Below are 14,531 nucleotides of genomic sequence, written 5' to 3' on the forward strand. Positions count from 1 at the left end.
TGTTGGATAACAAAATGAGTGTAAAGGGAGGATATTAGGAATGGGATTGAAGGTTTTAGGAAGGTCAAATTGGGAGCTAGGGGTGGCCATTGAAGAAATATGTGTGAGGTATGCAAATTACTTTGAGGAATGCACTGATATCATGAAAGATTTTGAATGTATTTTGTATTGCCTTACTTTTCATTGATGATAAAAGTACCTATTTATACAAATTACAAATGAGTGAATATGGTAAAATTACAATAGAATCAATTTACAATAAATGCGTAAATTATGGAAGAGAATTGTGAATTTTGAAATATCAAATTAATTTACAATAAATGCCTAAATAATGGGAGAGGATCGTAGATCTTAAAATATCTCCTAATAGTATCATCGTCATTCCCAATACATTGTTTCAATTTGTTTTGGAGAAGCTCGACCCCAAAGAATCCTTTGCTACACATGAGAAGGAAAGTACTGACATTTAGCAAATAGTGTGTAAAATAAATGGTTAGACAGATTTGGAGCTTGTTTTCTTTATTGGTAAGAAAAGTTAGAGACTAAAATGATTTTTAACCCATGTATAATTACATAGTTCTCACCTGAAAGGAAAAAACAAACTTGATTAAGTTTCAGAAACACTTAAAAGTATAAAACAAAACGGGACAAAAAGTAGCATATATTTGACAACCACAAGGAAGTGGAGAGAGCTAACACTAAGATGTGTGAAAGTTCACATGTTTGTGCATCATTCTATCTAATTCAATACATACTAAATATTGAAATGAGAAATTTCAATCACACGTCACACTATTATATTGCTTTCAAATTTATGACAACATTTGCAGTGTTAACAAATGAACAAATAAGAAATACATAAAACTTAAACACAAAACAAGAACCAACATGTAAACTTATGAGTTCATTTACCAACTTGTGTCCAATTGAGCAGGAAAAAACAAGTTTATTAGAGAGAACTTTACAAAATACACAATAAAAACTCCTTTAGACTCAAATATTTTATATTGTTTACTTCCCTAACTCTAGCATCATAACTTGAATTACATGAATATCAAGCATCATGATCATACAACATATTCATTTTTATATGGATATTTGATCATATAGCAACTTTAAGAGTTGCATTTGGAAGGGTGTTAAAACAAAAAATTAATAAGATTTATAGCAAACATCCCTTACGTCAAGTGATCTGTTATTTTTTTAACCCGACAATGCCTTTAGTAGTTTAAAAAAAGCCTTAGTGAGGTTTTCTTTTTAAGTAATTGGTTGTTTATTCCACGATTTTCTCTCCCAAATGTAATTTAACGTTAAAATCCCAATTTGAGTGTAAATTATTGTCCATCTACCTTATAATTAAATCCCTATAAATCTTACTAGATTAAAATTTTTAAATTCAAATTATTTCCACCCTCTATTATTTAATATTTGAATTCATATCCATTCATTTTTTTAGTGAAAGTTTAATGGGTTCAAAACTGAACACAGTTAAAAGACACTTGTGGAACGTGAAGATTGAATGAAAAGCTAGATGAAATCGATAAATTTTTTTTATGGGCAATGCCAAGTTGTGTTTGTAAATGATCTTAGGCAATTGAATACGTTGACTATAGTCTCAAGGATAGAATGGACTTCCAACTACAAACATATGAAATAGAGATGAAAATGGGGATTAAGTTATATGCATAAGTGTGAGTTTGTAAATCTATTGGCTAAAAATTGAAAAGCTTGGGTTGAAGTAAGATGTGAGTTCATCTTCATACTGGAAGAAGTGTCAAATTGCCGCATATCTCAATGTGTGCAGCCTCAATTATGAATGTATATTTGAGGAAGAAAGGAAGATGTCGATTAAGAGATGTAAATTTTCTACAATATTATCAATTGATTGAAATGCATAGAATTTATCATTCATTTATGATGGGGTTGAGCGAAAATACCTCAGATCCCTTCACATACAAGGTATTTGCTAAAATCTAGTATGTTGGCCATCGTGTTAAACTAAACCAAATTATGCATGTTGTAACTTTTTTAAAAATCTATCATTCTCATGATTTTGGAGTTTCCTTTCTAGAAATGGGAACCATGGTGTAAATTTCTTCATCAAATTTATTTTTTGGACTGAGGGTTCTAAAAAAGTGTGTTATATTATTCTATCTTTTGAAGTTTATTCTCACTAATGGTTCAGTAACAAGCTTCTCATGTCCTAGGCTATTTTTCTATTTCAAATATAACCAATGCAGTGTAATGTGTTCAGTTATTTATTTCAATATAAAGTATTTGTGGGTCTTTAATTTAGTCTATGGCTAATAGTTATAATAGTTATTTTTAACGCAAATACAACATATTTATGGTGTGTTGATCATGTTAAAAATTGGTTTACATAGATATCTTGTATTTTATGAAAGGCTACTTGATGATACACGTTTTTTAAGACACTGGATTTGCAGGATCAGAACTAATAGTTATTTTAAATTTGTAGGATGGGAATTAGTAATTCTTTTAAATTTGTGGGATGAGGATCAGTAGTTATTTTAAATTTGTAAGATGAGGATTAGTAGTTATTTTAAATGTTGTGGTTGATAGGTTTTTTTAAAGAAATTTGTCAAAAATAGAACATTTGACCAAATATTTACATAAATTAAGTATAATGAATTTTGTCTTTTATCAATTTTTTAATTTTAAAAAACTCATTTTTTTTCGTGTAATTTAAGTTTTATTTTGAAAATATTATATTTTTCCATAGTTAATAGATTTTTTTAAGAATAATTGTTTAGGAATATTGTTAAAATTTGATTTTAGATATTTGGAATTTAGAATTTAGAGATATCCGATTTATAATACAACGAAATGTTAGATATTAGGATTTGAAGTAGGGATATTGCGATCAATTATTAATTCATAATTCCTTTTCAAAAAAATTATTAATTCATAATTAATAACTATAAAAATCAATTCGCCATTTTTCTAATTTATTATTATTATTTATTTATTTATTTATTTTTGATATTTTTCAAAATGAAAGTTTTATTTTGTTATTTATGTGTTGAGCCCATTTTTATATTTAGTTTTAAAGGCCAAGGCCGAATGGGTATGGAGTTGACAAAGCCCAATCTCACACAATACCGAAGAAAAGCTGTATACAAACAGAAGAACGTTCCCCCATTTTCACTGTTTGGACATCTTGAAGTATCACCGAAATTTGAGAACTCTCTACAAACTTTATAGAGCAAAATAATTAAAATCACAATACTTCCAACAATCGAAGACCTCAACACACTAATTAGACCTTTTCAAGAAGTTGAAGATATGGATGCACCAGGGGGAACAAACTGTTTTTCAATTTGCTAAATGTGTTTCTTTCGATGTCAAATAACAACCGACGAAAACATTAACGTGCATCCTTGTGGAAATTATATTATAGCTTTATTTTTAAAATTATTTTGAATGTTTTTTTTTTTTTTTTTACTCAAATATTACTACGTAATTGTATTATGTATTCTTATTTCTATAATTTAATTGTAATCTAAAAAAATTAATTCAGAAAAAGTTAAGAACTGGACATACCTTAAAAACAAATATATTATTATTTGCTTAGTTTAAAAGTTTCTTTACAAATACATTAAATTGGCAAAATATATATATGTTATGATGGAATATTTATTCGATACTTTTTGTAAGACCTGCACTTCAATTAAGAATTAAGGATTAAAATTTTGGCTAAGAGTTTTGGATTAGGTGATTATGGACAAAGAAGGCTTTTTGAAGCAAGGTTATGCGAAAAGCAATTGATGATTAAGGAAGTTCCCGAGAAGGGTTAAGCAGTTAGACTTTAAGGACTAAGTGCTACTTTGCGATTAAGGTGTTCCGTGAGAAGAAAGACTAGACGAGAAGAAGTAAGGAAACTTCTCAGAAATTTCCTAGGTGTACCTAATGGACCAACGTGTAGAGATTAAGTTAAGCATGTCTAAGTTAAACCTTAAGCTTATACGTGCACCACTAAGAGTGGAAGCTAGCAAGCAGACAAAAGCTTAAGAGTGACCAAGCTCGTTTGGAAAGTAGTATAATTAGGGGTTGAGGTCAAACCATCAGTTGTTATTGTTATTCTGCATAATCCTCTGAAGAGATGAAGTGTTGCCAAGGTGACTACATAAGAAGAGGAAGAATAAGGGTATTTCGGGTTTAAGGCTAAGTTTTGTGTGAGTGTTTTCTTTAAAGAGTTTTGATTGATTTTAAGCTTTCTTATAAATTCTTTGATGGTTTGAAATATGATGGTGTCTAATTAAACGTTTTTAAAAAAGATTTACATGAAAAGTTTATATGTTTCAAAGTATTATTTATGTATTTCAAAGCATGATTTGTTGATGAAATGGTGTTCAAACCATTAGTTACTTCCTGCCAATGAGCTAACTATTATGTGCACAAATGAGTCAAGGTAACCATGGGGTGAAATGGGCTACATGGTGATGAGAAGCTGACTTATACGTTGAAAGGAGCATATTAAGCTTAGCGGCCTAAGCAACAAGGACGAATCTGTATACTCTTAGATACTGTTGTTAATAGTAGTCTATATGTGGAGTAATGAAACTTGGCGTGGAGAATGATTTGGAATCCTTGACGAGAGGAATGTTTGGTTTGCAAAGGTTTGTGAAAAGGATTTCTTAAAACATCACTAAGTTTGTAGACTTACGTTTTCAAATCTCATCTTCTAGGAATATGGTGTTAAGGCCAAGTAAGAGGAGGTTGAAGGGCTTGCTAGGCAAGAAGATTGTCAAGGCGTTTTACCTTTAAAGTTTTAAGAGTTGTATTTATTTATTGTTGTAAAGTTATTGTAAAACGCTTAAGGAAGTTTAATACAATTTTAGCTTGGTTTATTTTTCTGGGTTATGTTGTTTAAATCGCCTAAAAGATTAGCTGTAAGTTTGGGCTAAGGCAAAGAGAGAAGCTAGACGATTAAGCAAAGCTTAAGGACCCAAAGACTAAGGGTGTGTTTGGGTCTCGGGTATGGGGGGAAAAGGAAAAGAAATTTGGGCCAAACCTTGTTTGGCCCAAGTGTTATGGCAAAAGGGGATTAGGAAAACCCTAATCCCCATATCCCCTATTTTATCCTACTATTCAGCCGCCGACTGCCTCTGTTAACCCTACTATTTTCCGGCCGCTTTCCGTCGATTTCCCTGTGTTTTCCGTTCCCTTTTCGTCGCGTTATCTTCGATTATCTCCATTTTACCTATCTCTTCTCCCTTCCTCTTCCTCTTGAAGTTGATTTTACCTATCTTCGATTATCTCCATTTTGTTGAGAAAGTTTGCTATATTTCACCGATTCGTGACCTCCGAAACGCATTTGCTCCTCTTATCCTCTACCCGAAACGATCTGTTCGTGTTCCATTATTTTACCCTAATCTCCCTGAAACGCCTCTCACCCTCTCTATTTTGCGTTTCGTTGATCGGTTGCGACGAATGTCCGTGACCTCCGAAACGCTTCTCATCCTCTCTATTTTTCGTTTCGTTGATCGGTTGCCACGAAAGTGCGTGACCTCCGAAACGCTTCTCATCCTCTCTCCATTTTTTCATACCATTTCGTCCATCGAACAAACCATTGCCGCTCCCCACTCTTGCCGATCGTATAACCAGTTTACTGCACTTTTTTTGTTTAACCGAAGGGGTATGTTGTCATTGATTCTACACTAAATCGAGGAAAGGAACTCGAGTAGGGGCATGGGAGCATGACAGTGGTTATCGGTGTGCACCAAAGGTATGACGTGCCTATGATGAGGATTGTGGTGGTGGTTCTGATTTCATCTTTTCATGTTTGTTCTTATTTTCAGTCGATTATGCATTCATTTGTTCTTCATATTGCCAGTGATGAGTTCAATTATATATTACTGATTCTGTTCATTTTGTTTTAAATCTTTGTTTGTCAACTTTGTTAACCATCATCCGACTGTTGTTGTTGATGTTCATATGTGATAAATTCTGGATTTCTTTGTTGTTGATCTTTGTGATCAATTGTCTTATTGATGTTCAAATGTGATCAATTGTGGAACATCCCTCTTTGTTCTTCATATTCGTTTCTGAACTTGTTTAATGATCATGAATCTCTGTTCTTGACATCCATATGTGATTTTCATTTGATTTTTCCTTCCTCTGTCATCATTTATGTTGGAAGTCTGGATTTCTTTTACAACTTGTTAAATTTCATTTGATTTTTGTTTCCTCTGTCATCATTTATGTTGGAACTCTGGATTTCTTTTACAAGTTGTTAAATTTCATTTCATTTTTCCTTCCTCTGACATGATTTATGTTGGAACTCTGGATTTCTTTTACAACTTCTTAAATTTCATTTGTTCCATTGAATTTCATTATTGAATTTCATTTTTGTAGCCTGTGTACTTGTGTTGAAAAAATTGTATGCCTACTCTGTACAGGGTTTGACTGCTTTTCTCAAATCCCCTATTTTATGGGATTCTTCTTTGACTAAATTAATTCTTGTATACCTATTTATTACTATATATTTGGATGTTCTCACAGCATTACATGCCCCATTCTCTTCCCGTTTTCTTATACTTTGCAGTCCCCTTTGGTATGTTCATAAGATTTGTTTCCTCTAATTGCTTTTCATTACATTTGCCACTTTAGCCACTGTTTTCACTACTTTACGATTGAATAATCTTTAATCTAACTTTTAAAACCACACTTGTTTGTTTTTTACAATTGCCACTTTTGCTATGTGCTTGAAATTTTTCCTACTTAATTTTTTTTTACAAAACAAATATGGTTGTTGTAGTTTGATTTCTCCCTATGGCCTCTTTTTGGTGTTGTAGTCTGTTTTCTCCCTATGGTTTTTTTCCCTTTGCGCACTGTATTCTCACACTCCCGACGTTTTTATGAACATGTTGATCTCTATTTTATGTCTCTCGTTGGTTGCTTGTGTTTTACATGTGATGTTACGAAGTCCACCGCACTAAATTGTACCATAAATGCGTTCTCTTGAACGTCTTTGATGGTATTTATTAACTCTGAGGCAACTTTCTTTCCCATACATTATGTACTAACACTTTTTTTTTGGTACGGTCTCATGGATTTGTAAGCTTTCGTTTCTTTTTAAGGTATGTTTCATATGCGTTTTTTCGTTTATTTTTTACAATACATAATCTTTACGGCCACGCATATGTAATGACAATGTTGGTTGGTTGTGTAAATCTTCAGGTTGTCCTACTTAAAGAATTCGTAATTGAGGTACAACGGCTTTAAACCTCATTCATTTATGAAGTTTATGTATATGTCCTGTAATGAATTCTTTTCTTTCTTTATTATTCATTTCTGTTTCTTGTATAAAACACTTCGCATTATATGTTATAAATTGTATTTTTCTTCGTATGTTAAATTATAGTATTCTTTATTAATTTCTTTCCATACTATATTTGCCACTGCCCGTATGTATGTTAGCTACTGTTTTGAAATTAACAAAACTTGCCACTGCCCGTATGTATGAATTTTTCTTACTATCGATGAATTTGATAGTCATTACATCAAAATTAATTAACATTATTATTTAAGAAAAGTTGATTGTATATGTAAATGAATAATAATAACATAGTGAGCTATAGAAAATTAAATAAACGAAGATGTTTCAACAATATTATTGAGATATTCATGTATGTAATTTGGGTGGTAATGTTAAATGGAAATAGAATTCAAAATAATATTTTTGAACTAACTTTATTTTATGTAAGATGTAGTGGGTTACAAAATTACTAGCTTCCCTAGTTAATTTACAAACATTTTGGTTTACAAAAAAATTAATTTAGAAACTTCTTCAATTATTTTACAACAAAGTAATGGCAAATATATTTTACAAACTCCTGAAAAATGTATATTTATAAACATAATGTAAAGAAATTCTATTTATAAACCAATTTTACAAAATCTCTCAATTAATTTATAAACCAATTTTACAAAATCTCTCAATTAATTTACAAATAGCACCTTTTTTTTTGTCATTCAAATAAATTATGTTTATTATTATTATTATTATTTTTTAAGAAACAAAAATTAGTTTAAACTCCCATAATTAATGTAAAAAAAATGTATATTTATAAACATAATTTTACAAACTATTTACAATTAATTTGAAATTAAATAAAATTTCAAAACATATTTTCGCATTTGTGTCGCTTCTAAATGCATTTCTATTGGACGAACACATAATTAGTTTAAAAAAATGGGTTTCCAAATATACGTAATGAAGTTTCCAGGAACGTATTTTCAAAAAAGTAGTACAAGTCAATTACTTAATTTGTAAACATATTAACTTAGTTTACCTTTGAAGATATTTCCAAAATTTCAAAACCTAGATTGGTAGTAGGTGATTACGTTAACAACATTTCAAATTAACACGTTCTTAGGATTATTTTCCAACAGGGTGTGAATCTATAATTTATAATGGATGAACATGAGTTGGCGTCTATTGTAAATGCGTTCATAGCATCCCAACGACAGTTGTTACTAATGTTGGAGCTTTTGAAGAACGATACGAAGAGGATAACGCACATCCCGTATGAAACTAGGCATAGGATTAGACAGTTAGCTTACTTTCGCATGATTCATGGGTCAGACCTTGTCTGTCGCCAAAGTACGAGAATGGACCGAAGATGTTTCGCCATTCTGTGTCACCTACTGAGGACCATTGCTGGACTAACGTCGACGGAAGTCGTCGATGTTGAGGAGATGGTAGCAATGTTCCTCCACATTCTTGCGCACGATGTGAAAAATCGTGTCATTCAACGAGAGTTCATGAGGTCGGGCGAGACAATTTCCCGCAATTTCAACATGGTCTTGTTGGCTGTCATTCGACTTCATGACGAGCTGTTGAAAAAACCACAACCGGTGCCTAATGAATGCACAGATCAAAGATGGAGGTGGTTTGAGGTACACATTTGTCTCGAACTACGTACTTCCAACACAACGACGTTAGTTCTTCTCAATAATTTTTAGTTATGCGGTGCAGAATTGCCTAGGTGCATTAGATGGCACGTACATAAAAGTCAACGTTCCAGCAAGTGACCGGGCTAGGTATAGAACACGCAAGGGGGAGGTGGCCACAAATGTACTTGGCGTGTGTGACATGAAAGGAGATTTTGTTTACGTACTTGCCGGTTGGGAAGGATCAGCTGCGGACTCACGCATCCTTCGTGATGCCCTTTCAAGACCTAATAGGCTTAAGGTGCCCAAGGGTAAGTAACAAGGGCATTGTACCTGTGAATGGAATTTTAGAAGTAACAACTGCGACATTTTAATCATGCATTGTGATTACAGGCTATTACTACTTGGTTGATGCCGGGTACCCAAATGCGGAGGGTTTCCTGGCACCATACAGAGGGCAACGCTATCACTTACAAGAATGGCGTGGCCCTGAAAATGCACCTTCAACGTCCAAAGAGTTCTTCAATATGAAACATTCTTCTGCTCGTAATGTAATCGAAAGTGCATTCGGTGTGTTGAAGGGTCGATGGGCGATACTGCGGGGAAAGTCATACTATCCTGTAGAAGTTCAATGTCGCACAATACTCGCATGTTGTCTCCTCCACAACCTTATCAATAGGGAGATGACAAACTTTGATATAGAAGACAACATAGATGAGGTTGATTCCACCCACGCGACTACTGCCGCGGATGACATACATTACATAGAGACGTCGAATGAGTGGAGTCAATGGAGGGACAACCTTGCAGAAGAAATGTTTACTGAATGGGAGTTGCGTAACCAATAGAAAAATTAAATGTTCCCCGTTCATTTTCATACTTAAGTAGTTATGCCAATAAGTCTTATTTTGTCATAGTTTTTGTAACATGATTATTTTGAATGTATTGGTTAACCAATTAACTTACTGCCAAACTGTTTTTCAGCAGGAGTTCATTGTACTATGAAATTAATCGTATGTATGTTATCTAATCATACGGAACTTAATGAAACTAATATGTTTTGCGTTTTACGTCTAGCATGACAAGTTCATCGAGACTACCTAAACATACTTGGACTAAAGAGGAAGAGGCAGGCCTCGTGGAGTGCCTCGTGGAGTTGGTAAATGCTGGTGGGTGGAGGTCCGACAATGGGACCTTTCGTCCCGGGTACTTAAATCAGCTGGCGAGAATGATGGCGTTCAAGATCCCAGGTTCTAATATCCATGCTTCAACCATCGATAGTCGAATCAAATTGATGAAGAGAATGTTTCACGCACTTGCGGAGATGCGTGGCCCAAACTGTAGTGGTTTTGGGTGGAATGATGAAAAAAAATGCATCGTCGCTGAGAAAGAAGTCTTTGACGATTGGGTAAAGGTGCGTTACTAGATATTTGAACACTTGTTTGATTATTTGAATACATGGACTAATAATTTATTATTGCACTTATACAGAGTCATCCGGCGGCGAAAGGCCTCCTTAATAAGTCGTTTGTCCACTATGACGAACTGTCGTACGTGTTTGGCAAAGATCGTGCAACAGGAGGTCGGGCTGAGAGTTTTGCGGACATTGGGTCAAACGATCCTCCTGGGTATGACGCATTTGCTGCTGATGCTATGCCAGATACGGACTTTCCGCCAATGTACAGTCCGGGATTGAACATGTCGTCTGATGATTTGATGGAAACAAGAACCGCTAGGGTCAGTGAACGTAGAAATGTTTCAAGCGGGTCTAAGCGGAAACGTCCAGGACATGCCACAGATAGTGGGGACATAGTTCGTACTGCCATTGAGTATGGAAATGAACAACTTCATCGCATTGCTGAATGGCCTATCCTACAACGTCAAGATGCTACCCAAACACGTCAAGAGATTGTTCGACATTTGGAGGCCATCCCTAAGCTCACATTGATGGATAGGTGTCGCTTAATGCGTATACTTATGCGTAACGTCGATGACATGAAAGCTTTCCTTGAAGTTCCCGACCATATGAAGTACCCGTACTGCAGCCTCATTCTTCAAGAAAACCAATGACTAGTTAGTTTGTTTTATTTGTATTAATGAAACTTTTCTTACTTGGACTATATGTTATTCTTCTAACTTGTTATGTCTTATTATATAACGAACTTTAAATTCTGTTGAAGTTAATTAGTTTGTAGTTTCGTTTCGCTTTCAAATGTAATGGTATGAATTGTTGTATTATCCTATTAATGTAGTGTTTTCGTTCAAGTTTTTTTTTTACAATATTTATAAGTTGCTAATACGTGGAAATAATTTGGTTTAAATACGCTTACGGATTTACGAATTAATTTTGGACGACATAACGTAAGAGAATTATATTTTCAAAACCTAGTTACAGAATTATGTTTAGATTATTCTAATTACATAATTGAATATTGATCATGAAAAAAAAATTATATATTTTTTATTCTTATATTAACATTCCTTATTTAAAAAAATAACATAAATCTAATTAACGTAATCTTTGCCCCAAACAAGTTTTATAATAATACTACAATCATAACTCTTCCTCCAAACACATTTTATAATAATACTATAATAATAATCTTTCCCCCAAACACATATTATAATAATACTACTATAATAATTCTTTCCCCAAACACATATTATTATAACACTACTATAATAATCCCTTTCCCAAACACATACTATTATAACACTACCAATAATAATTCTTCCCCCAAACACATATTATAATAACACTACCAATAATAATTCTTCCCCCAAACACATATTATCATAACACTATCAATAATAAATCTTCCCCCAAACACATATTATCATAATACTAGGATTATCATAATCCTAGGATTATCATAATCCTTTTCCCCCATAACTCTTTCCCTCCCCCAAACACACCCTAAGTGTCTTTGGCATTTAAACGCGTCAAGGATGCTCAAGGCATGTCGCGTCTCACATGACAAACAAAGCAAGCATGTCTGTGGGACGGGGTGTGACAACTTGGTATCTCAGAGCATGATTGTGGAAACCTGGTAGTTTTAAGTGTGATTTTAGGTGGCTAAGTGCTTAAGTTATTTTTGTAGGGATTAGTAGAAGTAGAAATGCCGCCAAGGAGAAGAAGAGGTACAAGAAGTGGATCAAGAGCAACCACTGAGCCTACAATGAACTTAGAAGTGCACTCCGTTAACTTGGATGCAAGAAGAGAATAAGAAGAAGAGTTATATGATAGGGTTACTCAAAGATTGATAGATGTCTGGATAAAGAGAATTTGATTAAGTAATATATTATATATATGATCTATATTCAAAATGAAAAACTAGATTCTTGAAAATTAGTGTGATCGCATCAAATTGTTGTGGGAAAAGAAATCGGAAAGTATTTTTAATCCCATATTGTGAAGTTACTTTTTATTAAAGCCAAAGTGAATGTTCTATCATTTCCACGTTCCATCTCTTTTATTTCTCAATCTCATCATTTCCATCGTTGAACTTTGAAATTGATTCCTTCCCTTTTATTTTTTTACTATTTTGAGGATTCCTTCCTTTTCTAAAATTCCTTCATACACTTTTACTTTGCCAAACTGATTCTTAGGGAACATATTTCACTTTAGTTTGCATATTAAATATATTGTTTGATCTATATACTAATTTCAAATTTTCATCCCAATAGTAAAACACTAAACACCATGAGTTAGTGTTGATAGTCGGTTCAATTTTATCGATTTTGACCAGACCAAGAATAACCAAACCAAACTAATAAATAAGAGATCTAACCTAATATCCAATAAAGAAGAAATAAAGTCATTGGGATTAGTTTTATTTGGATTGTTTTATCAACTGTTTCGTCATCAATTTTTTGCATTTTCTTTTTCCTTTCATTTTTTTTTTTTTTTTTTTTTTTTGTTTCTATTTCCACTTTGTTTCGATTGGATTCTTTCTTTTTTCTTTGACTTTTTGCTAATTTTAAAATAAAATTGGCCTGATTTATCTTGTTTATAAGGACATTTTTTCCTATACTTTTTTTCTAGAAAAACCCCAAACCAAACCATTGTACCGATTTGAATTGGTTTAACGTTCGGTTTTTCAATTTTTTGTTACTGTCCCTGATGAGAACAATTAAAGCATTTTATGCTAATGTTTAAATATATGCAATTTTGTAATTTTCAAATTTAGATGGATAAACTAGAAGAAATGCTATGATTAATTTATAGGATACATTTGTATCACTTTGGATTTGGATTTATTAATTTCAGGGTTTATGTTACCATTAACATTTTGTTTGACAAAATAAATAGGTATACACTCCGTACTGAATCCAAAACGATATAAAGATAAGACAATCAATAATTGGTGTTAAAATATCACTCTAAGTTTAGAAGATCGAAATAAGGTAAAGTTTGTGAAGCCCCATTAAACTTAACGTGCTATCTTAACAATTGGAACACACTCCTACGATCAAGATGATTCTAGTCGAATCTAAAATATTTGATTTGTTGTTGATTCATACGAAATGATGAGAGAAAAAGATAGGTAGAGTGAGCCCCTACAAGCTTTTTGCATGATCTCTTCCACATGCACAATAAACATGAGACTAATGGGTCACCACATATATAGAGTATTGAATAATAAGATAAAGATTAGTGAGCCCCCTACAACCTTTTTTCTTATTTATTTATTTTTTCTATATCAACATGTATGATCATACCTAACGATGATGTTAAAATGCTTTGAACTTGTCATATGGCGCAATTTGAATTCAACCTATATAATTATTTATGGTTATTTAGGATTATCATCATGTTCGCATAAATCTATCTATATACATACATATATATATATATATATAATAGATTAATCTATAAGATCATTCATGTCAAATTATCAATAAAAAATTACATATTGGATTCTATTGAAAGAATTGATGATAACTATTGTCTTACTCAACCAAAACTCCAAATGCAAAATTTGAGTATTTATTGTTTTTGGTATATATATACTAGTTCATTTAGGGTTTCCATTAAATCCTAATCAACTAGGAATAGGATTTCACACTCATTTAGTTCATACTCAATAAGGAATCTAGAATTAAATATATCTCATAATAGAGATCAATCTAGTAAAATAACACAACGTGAAACTATTAATCCGCGAAATCTTAATATAGTTATATGTATTATTATTGAAATACACCTAACATATATTTCTAGGATTTAGAGAAGTGCATCATATAAACTTTATCTATTCCTTGTGCCGTTTGTATCCGAAAATATTTTTCTAATAATATTGTTCTACCTCTAGCTAACTCCTAAATGTAACTAATATATTGTTAGTGAGCTATATTATAGCCTGAACATTTATTTACATCTCCGTAGTCTTTACCTACCGACTTAGTAATAGACTGAATGAAAAGCGAAGAAGAGCAGTGGGTTGGCCCGTACATGCCTTTTGCTTATCCCACATGATAAACCTGACGTCGAAACAGTGTCTCTATAGATTAAAAACAAAAGATATAGAAAGTGGTGAGTCGTTGGCTCGAACTTGCTTTTTTTTTTCTCCTCCCACACATGATATATAAACAACTTGACAATAACATGT

General features: G+C 32.6%; 1 protein-coding gene across 1 annotated transcript; it reads left to right on the forward strand.

The window, feature by feature from the left end:
* The first annotated feature begins 8,637 nt into the window (after positions 1-8,637).
* LOC127150356 (protein ALP1-like) lies at positions 8,638-10,023 on the forward strand. The gene is made up of 4 exons (XM_051088055.1): positions 8,638-8,925; positions 9,005-9,230; positions 9,313-9,638; positions 9,997-10,023. Exons 1-4 carry the CDS (start codon positions 8,638-8,640, stop codon positions 10,021-10,023), a joined length of 867 nt encoding a protein of 288 aa, XP_050944012.1.
* The last annotated feature ends 4,508 nt before the right edge of the window (positions 10,024-14,531 follow it).

The sequence above is a fragment of the Cucumis melo genome, chromosome 7, assembly GCF_025177605.1.
Source record: "Cucumis melo cultivar AY chromosome 7, USDA_Cmelo_AY_1.0, whole genome shotgun sequence".
Taxonomy (NCBI): domain Eukaryota; kingdom Viridiplantae; phylum Streptophyta; class Magnoliopsida; order Cucurbitales; family Cucurbitaceae; genus Cucumis; species Cucumis melo.